This window comes from Aquila chrysaetos, chromosome 13 (assembly GCF_900496995.4).
Source record: "Aquila chrysaetos chrysaetos chromosome 13, bAquChr1.4, whole genome shotgun sequence".
NCBI classification, from domain to species: Eukaryota; Metazoa; Chordata; class Aves; order Accipitriformes; family Accipitridae; genus Aquila; species Aquila chrysaetos.
Genome location: NC_044016.1, coordinates 19,597,114 through 19,612,731, shown reverse-complemented (window position 1 = coordinate 19,612,731; position 15,618 = coordinate 19,597,114). Strand labels below are relative to the sequence as shown.

The 15,618-nt window shown below is 41.2% G+C and overlaps 1 protein-coding gene across 3 annotated transcripts in view; it reads left to right on the top strand.

Moving 5' to 3' along the window:
* Positions 1-15,618, top strand: part of DAAM2 (dishevelled associated activator of morphogenesis 2) — a 191,857-nt gene that overhangs the window by 128,239 nt on the left and 48,000 nt on the right. For all 3 annotated transcript variants that reach the window (XM_030035269.2, XM_030035272.1, XM_030035268.1), the window contains exons 7-14: positions 3,453-3,563; positions 4,572-4,675; positions 6,799-6,865; positions 7,792-7,909; positions 9,440-9,578; positions 11,204-11,262; positions 11,693-11,877; positions 12,825-13,136. In XM_030035269.2, the coding sequence (XP_029891129.1) occupies positions 3,453-3,563; positions 4,572-4,675; positions 6,799-6,865; positions 7,792-7,909; positions 9,440-9,578; positions 11,204-11,262; positions 11,693-11,877; positions 12,825-13,136 (1,095 nt within the window). The remainder of the gene's footprint in view (positions 1-3,452; positions 3,564-4,571; positions 4,676-6,798; positions 6,866-7,791; positions 7,910-9,439; positions 9,579-11,203; positions 11,263-11,692; positions 11,878-12,824; positions 13,137-15,618) is intronic.

Below are 15,618 nucleotides of genomic sequence, written 5' to 3'. Positions count from 1 at the left end.
CATAGTGCTGTACTGGCCCAGAAAAGTGTATTAGGATGTTCCAGTGCCCTTCCAGCCTAGTTTGCTATCTGAAACACTCATTCAGCTGGGGATCCCTGTGGGGAGAAAGTTTTCCTTTCAGTCTTGAGAGAACCTACATGTTAGATACTGTCTGAGAGGAGCTGATTTCACTTGATGATGAAAATATTAACTGGGCTGCTTTGGGCAGAACACTCTTGTTTTCTTCCTTAATGCTGCTAGGAATTTTGAAGCTTGAGGTGAAGGAATAAAGGAAGCTTGATATTGTCAGCTGAAAGGTGGAGATTAGGAGCATGCCTTCCAGAGCCTCCTTGCCTGGCTTGTGCTAAACACCATCAGTACAGACTATAATTTGTAGGGAGAAATCTGATCAATTTGGAATTCTGGAAGAGGAGCTAACAAGGAACAAATTAAAATCCTGTATTCCCACTTGATTTGCTTCTTCCCCTCAGGGTTCATCCAAAGCCTTTTGAGGTTTTCTGCAGATTGAATGAAACCCTACTGGATGTCAGTGATGAGGATTAATGGGATTAAGTGAGGAAAGTTTTGCTTAAATAGTAGGAAAAACCTTTACAACCATAAGATCAATTGAGCCACAGAGCTGGCTGCCAAGAGGTGTGGTGAAATCTTTTTCACAGGAAATGTTCAAGTGAAGACTTGAACCACAGCCATTTGCAAAGAGTTAGAGATATTGGAGTTCGGCCACAGTGTGTGGTTGTAGACTGATCTTTAGGAATTGCATGAACTTATAGTGTTTCTTTCTAGAGCTGAACAATCACATGAAGATGTGCTGCTCTTCAATTAGCTTCGTGTAACCCAGAGGTTTTTTTTTTTATTGCCCTGAATTTGGCTTGGCCCCCGCTGCATTCCTTCTGAAATGAAGGCCAGAAAACTTTTGTTAACATCCTTCAACCTGTCTGGATGCGGTATCTGATATGTTGTTGCATAGAGTCTAGCATGTTCATAAAAGTCTGTAAGAATATATGGTAGGAATGAGGCCTCTGAAGAAAACCAGCAAAACAATCCTTGGATTTGAAGCTTCAGTAGTAATGGCTACTTAAATTATTCCGAGAAGACACATGTGCTTTGGATTTCAGTGTCAAATCTGACTGTAACAGAACTAAATTCTCACATTTATTTCACTTCTGCTTATTTGTCAAGTGGAAGAGTTGGGTTGTTTGGTGAATTTAAAGACCTTTTAAATATTCTCCTATTGTCATTGTCAAAGATAGGATGTTGGACTGGACTGACCATTACTCTGACTCATAGGGCATTTCATGTATTTTTATGTAAGACTCATTCCCATTTCTAACAAAATGGGGGAAGGATTGGTGTTTGGCCATAATATAACTACTGGGAAATCATGGATGTGATGGAAGTTCAAATGTCTGGAGTAGGGACATTTGCAAGCGCTAGCTGGGCAATTTAGAAGATGCAAGAAAAAGGAGTTTATGAAATCAAGCTTGCTTGATAGTGAACATACTATGCTCAGATATAAGAACAGTTGTCAGGAGCAGTGTATGATAGATCAAAAGATTTTTACACAAAAACAAAGGGTTTGCATGAAGCCAGGACGGTATACTTTCCCCTGGGGAATGCACCGGAGGATATTCCCCCTGTTTCTTAAGGCATATCTCCATGGTGATGTCTGTTTTCTACAGGAAACAAGATAGACCTATGAAACTGATGGCTAGCACAGGAAAGATTTTGCTTTGAATGAATGCTTTCAGTAGCCAGGGACAGAAGACTGACTAAAGGAAAATGAACTTCCTTATTCAGCATCATAGCTTCAAAATATTATTTAGACAGATCTGCTGAGCTGAACACTAAAAAGTTATTTTTGTCTTCATTCTCCCTTTATGGCCAAAACTTCTTGGGAAGAGTAAAAAGAATTCTGTCTTTTCTAGTGGATCAGCAAAACAAATATGTGAGTGTGGGGTGTTTATTATTAACACTGGAGTGAGACGCCTACAATTGAACTAGCACATCTCAAATGGAATTTGTTACTCTTCCAGTAAGGAAAATCATCCTTGGAATTATGAACTGATCAGAGAAGGTCCTGAAGAGAAGATTCATGGTCATCAGCATAAAGCTAAAAGTAGAGTTGCTTTCATGGCTAATCAATTTCTACATATAACCTCTTTGGTAAACATTTAAGTGAAATGAATCCTAAATAGACTGTATAAGGTACAGGCTACCAACATTATCTGTTTAGTCTTTTTTCTCCTTTGTCTCCTGATGCTCACAAGATTATGGTGAAATATCTATAAATGTGTAGAGATTAGATCAAAAGCATTTCTGTGCTAAATACCTGCTGAATGCTAAATATCCCTGATATTTGGATATATGGGGAGACATACAGTCTCCAGGGAGACCTTATAGTAGCCTTCCAATATATAAAGGAAGCTTATAAGAAAGACAAAGAAAGACTTTTTACTAGGATCTGTAGTGACAGAACAAGGGGTAATGGTTTTAAACTAAAAAAGGCTATATTTAGATTGGATAAAACAAAGAAATATTTTTACGATGAGGGTGGTGAGACACTGGAACAGGTTGCCCAGAGAAGTTGTAGATGCCCCACCCCATCCCTGAAAGTGTTCAAGGTCAGGCTGGATGGGGCTTTGAGCAACCTGATGTCCCTGCCCATTGCAGGGGGGTTGGACTAAATGATCTTTAGAGGTCACTTCCAACCCAAACCATTCTATGATTCTGTAACAAGGCAACTGGAGCTTAACTGCACTTCCAGTGTAGCTGTGTAATTCACCTTTGAGCTTTGGAGCTGTATGCACAGGGGATATTCCTGTTATTTGCAAATCCCTAAAAGGAGCTTACCAAGAGGTAGGTAATTGTCTGCTTGGTGTGAAATGGTTGTAAGTGAAGGAACAAGGAGAAATCTTCCAAGGTCCATGTATAGGTTTTATTCCTCAAAAGACAGCTTCTCTTTAGAATTCTCTCCCCCTGTATATGTAAGTGAAATCTGTCTTGCTGAGATCCAAGAAAAAAATGAAAATTACTTGAGTGATGTGAGTAGAAAGGATGTATGAATCTGATGCTGTTTTTCTGCATGTATAAACTCCCTGTCATATTCACCATACAGAGTTATGTGACTAAGAAGGACATCATTCTGCTGCGTTCTTAGATCATGTTGGCAGGAACGATAAAGGGCATCTGCTTTTTCTCAAATAATAGCTTATTTAAAAAAACCTTTTTTTTTTTTCATTAGGATCAGGTGGGTATTTTATTCTCATCACTATTCTTCATTTGTTTATTGTGGCATGCCCAAAATTGCTAAAAACCTTGCCTGAAAAAATTATTTCTTTAAGCAAATATATAGCAAATCAAAAGAAGACTGTGTGCATATCCTATGAACAGTATGCAAAATGGTGCAAGGAATTAGATTATCTCCTCTAACCCAGCCTGCTGTTCTGTTTCAGACATTGTTGAATGAGCTAGACCGAAGCATGGGGCGATACCGAGATGAAGTAAATCTCAAAACAGCCATCATGTCCTTTATCAATGCTGTTCTGAATGCTGGTGCTGGAGAGGTGAGTCACTGCCCTGGAAATTCCTTCCAAAATGTTATGCTTGAATTATTTTACCTTGGAAATGGCTAATAGATTAGGTCACAAATCTTGTGTTATTGAGTAGATATAGTTTGTGGACAATAATGCTTAATTTTTAGTATCAGTCTTATAATGTCTTCCATGTTATTTCATTCCCAGCCTCTTCTAATATAACATAAGACTACTTGCACTGAAATGATTGCTTCAGGGTTTTTTTTTAAAGAACTGCAAAGCATTTACCTCTTGATTTCAGCCTTTTAGAAAACATTTTGGTTTACCTTCAGAACTGTTTTGAAATGTTGTTTTGACTCAAAGCCAAACTCAAAACATTTTGATTTAAAAATGTCAAAGGGAGACATTTCAGAAAAGACAGTTTCTTGTTTTTCTTTCATTAACAAGACTTTCTTTTGAGTCTGGAGGATAGTTTTAACTGATTTTGTTTCATTAAAAGTGTTACTTCTGTTACATTGGCTTTTCTATTTTTGGTTAAACCACACCAGACAACAAGTTCGTAAGAGCTCTGTCTGGCAATGTATTTGTCTCGATCTCCGGCAGTCCTGTAATATCCCATTGAATAGGTGTCAAGTTTGCCAGAGTATATAGTGATTTTATGACAAATAAACATAAAAACTAGGAGGAAGACTGTAGTACTGTTCATCTGTAAGCAGGAGGTAGACCTCTAATGGACTAGCAGAACAAACACAAATAACTTTTGTTCTTTATGGAACAATATGGAGTGTGCTGTCCTAACTGGACATGGAGCACTCACTGTAGGTAAATAAGGACTGTATTTTTAATTTAAACAGAGGCAAAGGCATTAATTTTTTTTTACTTACTTTACTGGAATTAATCATCCTGTGAGTTTGGTGTCAGGATAGATGACATTAAAAAGGGAAGAAACTGAGGTTTTAAGTAGTTGTCTTTTTTTTTTTTTTAATGTGATTAAAAGCTTTTAGAACTGAATAACTTGGTTTCCCCCCACTTTTTAAGGACAACTTGGAGTTCCGATTACACCTACGATATGAGTTTCTAATGCTGGGAATTCAACCTGTCATTGACAAGCTAAGAGGACACGAGAATGCCACACTGGACAGGTAAGACATGTTTTCTGACAACAGTTATTGATCAACAGAAAAAGTTCTTAGAAACTCTACTCTATTTGGGTTTCACATTTAAGCACAAAGCTGTCTCTGACTCTTCCTGAAACTGGCTCCCTTAAAGATAAAAAAGGAAATTTTTTCTTAAAATCAGCAGATGAAGTAGGAAACATACATACTAAATTGGCAGTGGCTGTGGCAAGGAGTTGCTGAATTGCTTTTCTTCTAAGCTGGGGATGGCAATCAGAATGAAAAAAAAAAAATGTTCTAATTCTGTTTCCTTGTAGCAAAACTGGAACAAAAGCTTGTCCTGGTGGGAGGGAGGGAAGCTAGTAGTTCATTGACTTCATTGAGACTGAGTATATGTGGTCAAAGCACAGGTTCTGAGTTTCCAAGCTTTTTCTTTAAGCTCAGTCTTTTTTGTGATCTAGCTTGTACTACACCCTCCCAAACAGCGGCACTGGCACAACTATGAGAGAAGAGGCATCTGTGGTGGATGAAGGGGTAGAGATGCCAAGGGGGCAAGAGAGAAGAATGAGGAGCATCTTCAAACAGCCCTGCTACTGCACAAAATGTAACACTGAATGGCACCTTCAAATTACTGTGTTAAAAGTTATGCAGATAATAAATGCTTTCTCTACTAGCAAGTCCATATTTTACCACAGTAATTGAAGCTGCTAAGGACCTTAAATTAAACCCTTCACAAAGCCACATGCTGAAATAAATTTGGAGTAAACAATCTGAACAATTTGACTGAGACACTTCAAGAAGCTGAAAGACTGATGAACCAATGAGGAGCCTGGTGAAATCCATGTGCTTAACAAAATGAAGCATTTTAAGGTGTAAGAGCAGGCAGCCCTGGGAATCTACCTTGTCCTGTGACCACATTAAGCTTTATGGAGAGGCATTGACCTGCTGATGTGCTGCTATCCCTTATTGTCTGCTACTCCAAGACCCTTCCTACAGAGCCGGGCTGATTTGTAGGTATCTGATACCTGGGATTCCTTAGATAGAAGTGTCAAGTTTGCCAAAGCACATTGTGAAAAACCTGTGGATCAGGCCTATCAAGCTTTCAAGGCTCCATTTTCTCAAACATCCACTGTCAGGAGCTGCTGTAGGGTGATAGAACTATGCTTGGGGGCAAATGTAGTGTGCCTGAGATTCTGCATAAGCACCAGGTTAGCACCAGCTGTCTGTCATAAAGAGTGGCCTCACATCTTTGGGCAGGTGGAGGCATATACCTGTGTATTAATGTCACAGGGAATGGTTGCATGCAGTTGTATGTGTCTACAGTTTGCTGCAGAGCTGGAACCAGTAATGTTACTTTTGATCTACAACATTATAACCAAGAAGAGAATCTGTCCTATAGGCAATCCCTGTTCCTTTGGTCAGTAACCAGGAGTATTTAGGAGGGGCTTAGGGGCACTTTTGGATTTTACAAATTACAATGATGAGAATGATAACAGAGGTTTGAGAGGATCCCAGATGCCTGGATTACATAGACTATATGCCAGGTCTATACAGGGGGATGTGCCACAGCCTTTCTCCACATCATCTGCTGTGCTCTGGTCTCCATGCGAGAGAAGTCCAGATGCCATGGTCAAATGTGTCTGTCACCAGGTCCCTTAGATCTCAACAGAGGCATGCTGCTGTGCTCATCAATAGGGAAATGTAAAGACAGCTGTGTGCTCTGCTGTTTAACTAATTCACTGAATGCATACCTGTTCCACTGCGCAAAAGAACTTGTTAATGGTCTAATACCTGGTTAGCAAGTATGGCATGGACTTTTTAGAAATGTATTATCACTGCAGGCATTGCATTCAGAAAAAATAGAATATCTCTTTCCTATTTCATATTTATTTTTGGCAGCCTTACCTCAACACAGTGACTTAGCACAAGGATTAAAGAGCATGTACACCTTAGCCAGCCATTCTTTTTTCCATGAGTTGCCTTGCTTACCTATCCCAGCACTTCATGTAAGAAAGGCTTGCCAATTTCCAAGCATTCTAGATGGAAAAGAGGTGTTGCTGCTTCTGTAGTGACACGCTTAGTTTATGTCTGAATTATGCCATGAACTTTAGCAGGTTTTGTTTGTTTGGGTTTTTTTTGTTTTCTCTTAGGCACTTAGATTTCTTTGAGATGGTCAGAAATGAAGATGACCTGGAACTCGCCAAGCGGTTTGACCTGGTAGGTTTTTCTCTGGAGTACCTAAACTTGCCAAAGCTGAACATCCACTTTGGATGCTTGGTGCAATTTCTCTTTGTGTTCCCTGAAAACAATGATTGACTTCGGTGCTGAGAGTTGCTGGTGCTCTTGTTTTCATTGTTTCTCAGTTAGCAAGTGGGGGTCTGTGATGTGTGAGCAATGAAAACAAGGCTTCTGCCAAGTATCTTTGACAAAGACTTCATTCTTTTGTTTGGCTGAAGGTTCAGGAGTAGAGGAGGTTCTCAACCCTGCTCTCATGTTCTCAGTCCTGATGATCCAGATGCATTCTAGTTTCAGACATCCCCTTTGCAGGACTATGGGTGAGGCTTGGGCTCTTCTATGATACTTTTCCCAAGATTACAGAAATCTGTCCTGAAGACTGTCACCTCAGAGCCTCTGCAGAGGATTGGTATTTTAGATTGGGTGAATTTTAAAGATGAGCATAAAAAAGGACAGTTTCCACAGACTCTAGCAACAGTAAGAGGCTGTAGGGTCCAGAATAGTTATGGTTTCCTCTTTCTTTATGCCCAGCACTTGCCGCACACCAATACAGAACAACAAGCCCTTTCCTGCTTAGCTTCTACTATTTGTGCTACCACTTTCAAGGACCTTAATGTTTTACTTGCTCCAGAACAGCTCTTGGTGGTTTTGCATGCCTTCCACCTTTCTAGCCCTTTCCTTTGGGGATCTCTTCCATACTGGAGTGGGGTTGGCAATGCTGGTCTCAAAGACCCATGTGCCTGGTCCTCACTGGAACTTACAGCTGGACACTGCAGGAGAATCTTCAGAGGTCCAGTTGCTGGAAATTCTCCTGTCTCTGTGTTGATCAGATCTTTCACTGTTAGTCAGGCTTTCACTGTGCATGTTTTTTCTCTTACTTGTTCTTTCCTTACCTTCTCTCACTTCAGATCCACATTGATACAAAAAGTGCCTCTCAGATGTTTGAGTTGATCAAGAAGAGATTGAAGCACACAGATGCCTATCCCTATTTGTTATCCATCCTCCAGCACTGCTTGCAGATGCCATGTGAGTATATCACAGTTTCCAAGAGCAAGCGGTATTGAAGAACTGGGTGAAGCTTTGGTGTAGGTACAGGGTCACAGATACCAGGACACACACTGCCCTTGTCTTCCATTCTGAACTTGGCAGTGGCTAAGGAACTTGGTATCTTACACTGATTCCATCCAGCAGATTTTTGTCGCAATACTTAAAGCAGCATCTTGACCTCTCTGCACTTGCAAATAAAATTAAGTAGCTGAGACATTCCATTTAGTCACTGACAGAGCTTTTAATGATTTTAAATTAGAAGTTTAAAAAAGAGTCCTTGTGCTCTAGATCATGGAATTCCCAGAAATAGATACCATTTTCAATATTAACAAAATGCACTGAGGAATTTTTCTGGTGAAACAATACAGTACTGAAAGCTGTTCTGTCACTGGGAAATTCCATGGTAAGTCTTGAGGCTGCTATCTCATGGCAATGCATCAGTGGAGAACTCCTGAACTCAAACTGAAAAATAACATTGGCATTTGTTTTCAAGAGAAGTGATAGCAATCTTCTTGTTAACTGTAACAAAATAAATCAGTTATGCTCCAGAGTGTAGCAGATGAGCAAAGGCATAGCAAGATCACTAAAGAACTGCCTGCCTTGATCCTGTTAGGTGTAAGGTGCTAGTCTTCATTACTTTCAGCCATACTTGAGCAGTCAAACTGAGAAGGGAACATGAGGGTAATGTACTGTGGTATGGTTTTTCAGAAAGTAATGTGGTATGTTTTCAGGCACTCATGAGATTCAAGTACTACTGTGCACAAATTCAAGTGGTTGTTTGTCTCAGTGGTCTCCTTGATATTACTCTTTAAGACAGTACTTTAACTTTAGATATTGACCTGCATTTTTGGTGGAAGAAGGGCTAAATCCTGCTAGGCCAGGAGAGGATTGTACTGGAGCAGTTTTAAAGAATCTAAAGGTCTAGGTTATGTAACTCAGGGAGCTGAGATGAACTTCATGTTGCTGTAGCTCTTCTGTTTGATATCCATGGGATCAGTCCTTTTGGTTCAATTTCTGTTCTTTCTCTCCCCACTTTTTGGTCATGTTTGTATGAATTTTTCATGCCAGTTGAGTTTCACTGACCTGCAGATAGCTGAGCACACAGATAGAAGATCTGATTGTTTTTACAGTGCCTGGTCACAATGTTACCTAGGTACCAAAAAAAAATCCCAACACCAAGCCCTGGGAAATACTGAGTAACAGCTATCACAAAGGAATCACTTCTGTAGGCATTTAAAGTGCAAGTTAGGCTAATCTGTCAAAAGGGTTGCACAGCCTGAATGTGCATATCAGGCACAGTTGCCCATGCCTGTTATGTGCTGTTCCAATATGCCAGGTGTTTGTAAATAATCTGCTAGCAACACTTTGGGGTTAGGCCTTGTGTTCTATAATTTACTACATACAGGATTGACATGGAAGGTGGAAAGGAAGGAATGCCTGTCTGTTGGCAGGTCTTTGCACTTTGGCATGGAAATGGAAGTTCTCATGGGCTGGTCTTTTTCCATATAGATAAGAGGAGTGGAGGAAACTTCCAGCAGTGGCAGCTGTTGGACAGAATACTCCAACAAATGGTTCTTCAGGATGAACGAGGAGATGATCCAGATATAGCTCCGTTGGAAAACTTCAATGTCAAAAATATTATTAAAATGTAAGCAGCATTATTATTGTTTCTTTCTGTTATGCAGGTATAAGTATATGATAGGTATGCAGGTGCTTAGTAAATAAAATATCATATCTGAGGACTTTCTGATTTTACCTCACAGCTTCTCGTTGTCTCGTTAGTCTTCTAAATAGTTTCCTTCTAATGACATCTTACCCAGACAGTATTTTCTAGCAAAGTCCTTGCCTTTGGCTTCTAATTTCTATTAAATATTAAGCTGGTTAGAAGAGCAGAAATACCCATGATATTATAACAAGGCTTCCTCATGTGCCTTTTTTCATTCAGAATATTGATGAAAGCTTTCACTGATTTAAAAAAAAAAAAAAAAAAAAGTGGTCATCTCTACTTAGATCTCATTCCTCACTAATGAGCACATAATTTAGAAAGATTTCAAATAGTGCAAAACAGCCCCCACCTAGCACACAAAACCTTGATATTACTCTTTAAGACAGTACTTTAACTTTAGATATTGACCTGCATTTTTGGTGGAAGAAGGGCTAAATCCTGCTAGGCCAGGACAGGATTGTACTGGAGCAGTTTTAAAGAGTCTAAAGGTCTAGGTTATGTAACTCAGGGAGCTGAGATGAACTTCATGTTGCTGTAGCTCTTCTGTTTGATAAATGTCTGCATGCTCTCACCCACAGACTTGGTTGAGGGCACTACCGTTATTTTTTCCCATACGATGCACCATTTGAGAAGTCTAGCTACATGAGCTGGCTCTCATCTCAACTTCCCTGTTTTCAGTCCTTTTTTAGCCAAACTTTTGGACTCTTCATTGGATTCATCTGCCTCTGCAGGTAATTCATGGCCCATTAAATTTCTGATTTATCCATTGAGAAAAGCATTTTATAGAACATAAGCCTCATATGAAACCAAATTCTACTGTACTTAAGATCTTACAGTCCCTCCTGTTACAGGCATGAGCCAAAATCAAAACTGATTTCTTATCATGGAAAAATACACTGGTGTTGATCTCTTTCTGTCTGTCTGGATATCAGACTTCATTGTAGACCTCGTGCCTGATCTTCCCTTTCTACTTTCATAGCTACTCCTCATTTTGCATATCTAATCAATCCCCAGCATGCCCTGCATATTTTCAGTCAGTAATAGGAAATAGCTGTGCCAGTATGAGATATGAGCATTACCTTGTTACTGATATATTACCCAATACATAAGCATCCTCCCTCCTTGTAAGAAAGAAAAAATAGAACCACAGAAAGTAGAAAAAAAGATGGCAATCTGGTCTCATATTAAGGGTGGCGTAATTTGTAACCCACAGCAGCTATGATTATTTTAGTGATGACTTCTCTCTTTCAAAATAAGTAGACTTGGCACTTTAAGGGCATTACCTAAAGACAGGAACATAGCACGATTTTTCCCCCAGGCATTCCTTTATCCCTTTTCAGGACTTTGAGCAACAAGCCATCATATTTAAATTAACTGTTTGCTGCAGTAAGGATCAGGATCTGGAACCAGACTGACCAATGGTATGATTCTGTATAAACATGTAAATTCACCAGGTTGCCTTTTGCTGATCACTACACATATTGGCCACTTGCCTTTCAGCCTGGGTAGCTCAGAACAAGTTTAAATTACCTGATTTCATCTTTCAGGCTGGTGAATGAAAATGAAGTCAAGCAGTGGAGGGACCAGGCAGAGAAGTTTCGGAAAGGTGAGTGCATCCTCTGTGCTTGGGGAGGCAAAAGAGGGGGCAAGACTAATCCCAACTCAGTCACAGAGCAGTGAGAAGCAGAGGTGGGCACAACTTTTCCTTTTGCAGACAAACCCTGCTTTGCTCCCTCCGGTACCTTTTGTCTCATGGTGATCAGTTTATGTGTTTCATAGAATGGGGCTTCCCTCAGTCCTCACATGAAGTGATTTACAGTCTAAGTGAAACTTGGGCATTGCTGTCTTGATCACTGAAGATCACTGTCAAGACAGTCAGATTCTGCTTTCTTTTTCCTACTCTGGGAAATATCTGGGGATTATAGATCCCCAGTTGAACTGACAGATTTGTCAGCTTTGTTTCAGCATAACCTGCATCTCTTCAGGGACTGTTCATGAGCTTTATTTCATCAGCCCCACTTACTTGTTCTCCCTAGATCATGCTGAGCTGATGAGCAGGCTAGAGAAGAAGGAGCGGGAATGTGAGACAAAGACCCAGGAGAAAGATGAAATGATGAAGACACTGAACAAAATGAAGGACAAGCTGCAGAAGGAATCCTTAGAGCTGCGCCAGACCCGGGACCAGATGAACGACCTGGTGGCTCAACTTAATGAGTTCTCGGTATGAGACTGGGACTCCTCCTATCCTTGTTTAAAGCCTGCTAACTAGTGAATGATGAACAAAAGCACGTTATGAGTGAAACACTTTCTATGGTATGTACAGAGAGAGTCTGCCTAGCCAGCTACAAAGATGAATACTTAGAAGCTTCTCAGCTTTTAGCTGAGACCAAAATCCCTGAGCTGTGGTATAGAATGGATAATGCATGGGCTGCTCCATTCCTTCTCCTCAGTCACCTTCCTTGCAGGAGCTGCTGAGGCACACATGTCCTCCTCCAGCCATAATTTTTACTGCTGAGTGGGGTGGCCCTCCTTGTTATTTCAGTGGAATAGAGAGAAACTCCCAGATATGAAAGCAAATTTAGTGAAGAAACAGTTTTCCTGTCATGCTTCAAGAGCGTCTGTACTGCCTGGGAGCTCTGCAGAAGTGACATTTGCAGCTGTTCCCTACTCCTTCTGTCCCAGCAGAGTGCCTGAGCCTCAACTTGCCAGGACACAGCCCTGAGAAGTTAGACACTGCAGAAAGCAGATTAATTCCCTCCTCCCCTCTCCTACTTTGCATTAGTGGGGCCTAATGACAGGTATTCAGTATTTCAAACCCTGAGGTTTAAAACCCAGGAGTTCAAAAGTTCATAAGATTGAACTTTTCTCTTTTTTTCATACATAAGGAGAAAATAATACATTTTGGCTTCTTTTACTAGCTTTCTGTTTTTCTGAGCCATTTATGGTTCCTTTTTCCAAGCTTTTCTCCATAACTTCAAGGGCTTGAAACTTTCTCTTAAATGAAAGCTGAGATTCCTCCCTTTATTGCATGGCTTTGAGTGCAGGAGGCTTTAAAGAAAACATCAAGTATTTTGAGGCTTATAATAAAATCACATCAGCTGGCAACATGGAGTTATTGTGCCTTTTAAACTGTTTGCCTTCTTTTTCTGTGTGTTTTTTATTTTCCAGCAAGGGGGCAGTATTTCCTTCCCACCCCCCCCCCCTCCAGGCAGCCCATTAGCTTTGTCCTCTTCTCACATGTCTGAGAATTTGCCTCCGTTGCCACCTCCTCTGCCTTTCTCCAGCTGTCCTCCTCCTCCTGCTCCACCACCTCCTCCAGGAGGACCTCCTCCCCCACCGGGAGCACCACCTTTCTTCGGCATGGGAATGCCATCCCCTTCAACAACTACCTTCAGCAGCAGTGGCACCAGCCTGAAGAAGAAATCTATCCCACAGCCTTCACATCCACTGAAATCCTTCAACTGGGCTAAGCTGAGTGAGGTAAGAAATTGCAGTACTCTCAGCAATTAATTTACATTCGAAGTATGACAGTGTTGATTAATGCCATGAAGTGCAAGGTGACAGAAGCAAGTGATATTGTGGCTTTCCATGGGCTAAGCTCAGTAGGAGTCAGTAACTGTCCTCAGGGAGTCTCTCCAGTTCTCCAGCAGTGCAGCATATCTCCTGTGATGACCAAGGTACTGGTTAGGTTGAGCTGCAGTAGATCTGGGCATGCTGTCTGTTAGGCAAAGCTGTAGTGGCACTGAATAAGTAAGCGAGAGCTGGGCATCTCCAGGACTGGTGTGCCAGAGCTACCCTCACTTGCACGTCAGAGAAAAGGATGTCCAGAGCCAATGTGAGCAAAACATGGTGAGAACCAGCTCCAAAACCAGCCTCCTCTACCATGGCAGGAGCTGTCACCAAGGAGAGAAAGGTGGCCTGATTCTCCTCACCATTTGTTCATGGCCATGAGGGAAGCTGCCCTTCTCCTTGCATGTTTACAACTCTGTCTCTTTGTGATAAAACTCCACATTGGCAATAAAAACAGGGGACTTGGATTCTTCCTGTTGCACTCATTTTCTGCTACCTTGGTTGCCTCTCCTTCCGCTCCACTCCTTTCTCTTCCTTCTCTCTTCCCCCCCCCCCGCCTCCTTCTCTTTAGGTCTTAATTTTTTTAAAACTGATTTAGAAAGAAAAAAGTGTTTGTGTTGAGTTTGGATGGCTGCCTAGAAACCCAGGTTCTCTTTTAGACTGAAACTCAACCAGGGCCCAGCTCCGGCATTTGGAATGAGTATCCAGGGACCTCTGGAATGCCACAAGAATTCTTTCTCCCTCTTTCTCGTTTTCTTTAAAATAAAGTGAAGTGAAATATTTGCTGCACTGTCTGTGCTTGTCTGTCAAGGCCACATGGGGTGTGTGGGAGAGAATGTATGGATGGGGATTTATTTTCCTTTGCAGAACATGGGACTTAGTGCTCTGAAGAAAAGAAATAATAACTAATATATGTATATATATGAATGTATATGAAAAAGAGAGAGTCGCAGGTGTTTCTGTTTAGTGTACAATAACTGTAGGCTTATCCTGCCCTCTGGTTAGGAGTGAAGGCAGCTGTGCTAATAAAATTGAAGACTTGGGTGGTGAGTTGGGTAAAAGATGCTATTTTGAGGAAGGCAGAATAGTTGGAAAGGGGGGCATAAGAGGGTGGGGGCTTCATTTTGGGGTGTTTGCCAGTGTTAGTGTTTTGACCTAGTAAGGCCTTTGCAGAACTGCAGAGGTTGTGGTACAGTTACAGGTGGCTTGCTTTGTTATTTGGGTTACACTTTGTTATGGAATTATTTAATTCCACTGACTGCTGGAGGAGGCAATACGTTTTGGCCATCTTCATCAGTTATCCTAGATTCCCTGCTTCAGTACCAGACACTTTCTTTCTGTTCACATGGATATGAATCCTCTGAATGCAGTCATGGGTAGGTCGGATGGCCTCATCTTGCCTTTTGTTACCATTGCAGCACTTCTGTGGTGTTCTCTTGAACTGTCAAAGTAGCCATACTTGAATGAATGAAGACTCACAACAAACACACTGGCTGGGAGCAGCGTATCTCGAGTTTTTGAGCCTGGGAAACAGGCCTGGAAGTATGCATAGTATTATTGTGGTTCGTGGTAGTGTTTAACTTCCAGTTCACATGAATGCAAGTTTTCCCCACAAAAACATTTTGAGGAAAAATACATCTGACACCATGTTTATGTTTTTCTTTTTTAAAAGACCGGACTAGTTAGCAAAGAGCACAGGCATGTCTGCACCATGCAACACAGTGAGGTGAGGTGACACAGTGTTGGAAACACAGCTGTACACAAACTTAGGGCTGCAGCCGGGTCAAATATGTTATTCTCCTCTTAGGTATCTCTGCATACTGTTTAGACCATCCTTCTCAAAGCAGTTAGTACAGAGTCTCTCTCCTAAGCTTTCTTCAGTGTGAAGATGATTCTGGGACTGAGGCAGCCCACATGAGAGTGAATCCCTTTCTGTCCGTGCAGCCTGCCTCAAGGGAGTAAGAGAAAGCCAACAGAGGCTGAGAGGAGTGTGGACGGGGCTGGCCGAGAGGGATTTGTCTGCAATATACTTTCTCAGTAGTGGAATCAAGGCTGTTCTCCAGGGCAACTCACATGACACCTTTTTTCCCAATACTGATAGTCTTTGGAAGGAAAGGACTGAGCTGTTGGGTGTTAGGAGAATGATCAAATATATTCAAATTCTTAGCAGTTGAAAATAACAGTTTGTCCACAGTTCCCATGGGCAGCACAAAAAAAGGTTTGACTGGAAAATATTCATGCTTCTAACAAGGGAACTCCAACAACCCACTAATTTCCTTTTAGAATGAAAGATTTTGTACTAGCTTTGATGTGAGCTGATGATCAGTGGCAAAGCCATTTAGATTGCATGGATGGACTGAGTTCTGATGAAGCCCTTGCACACCACAGCTCC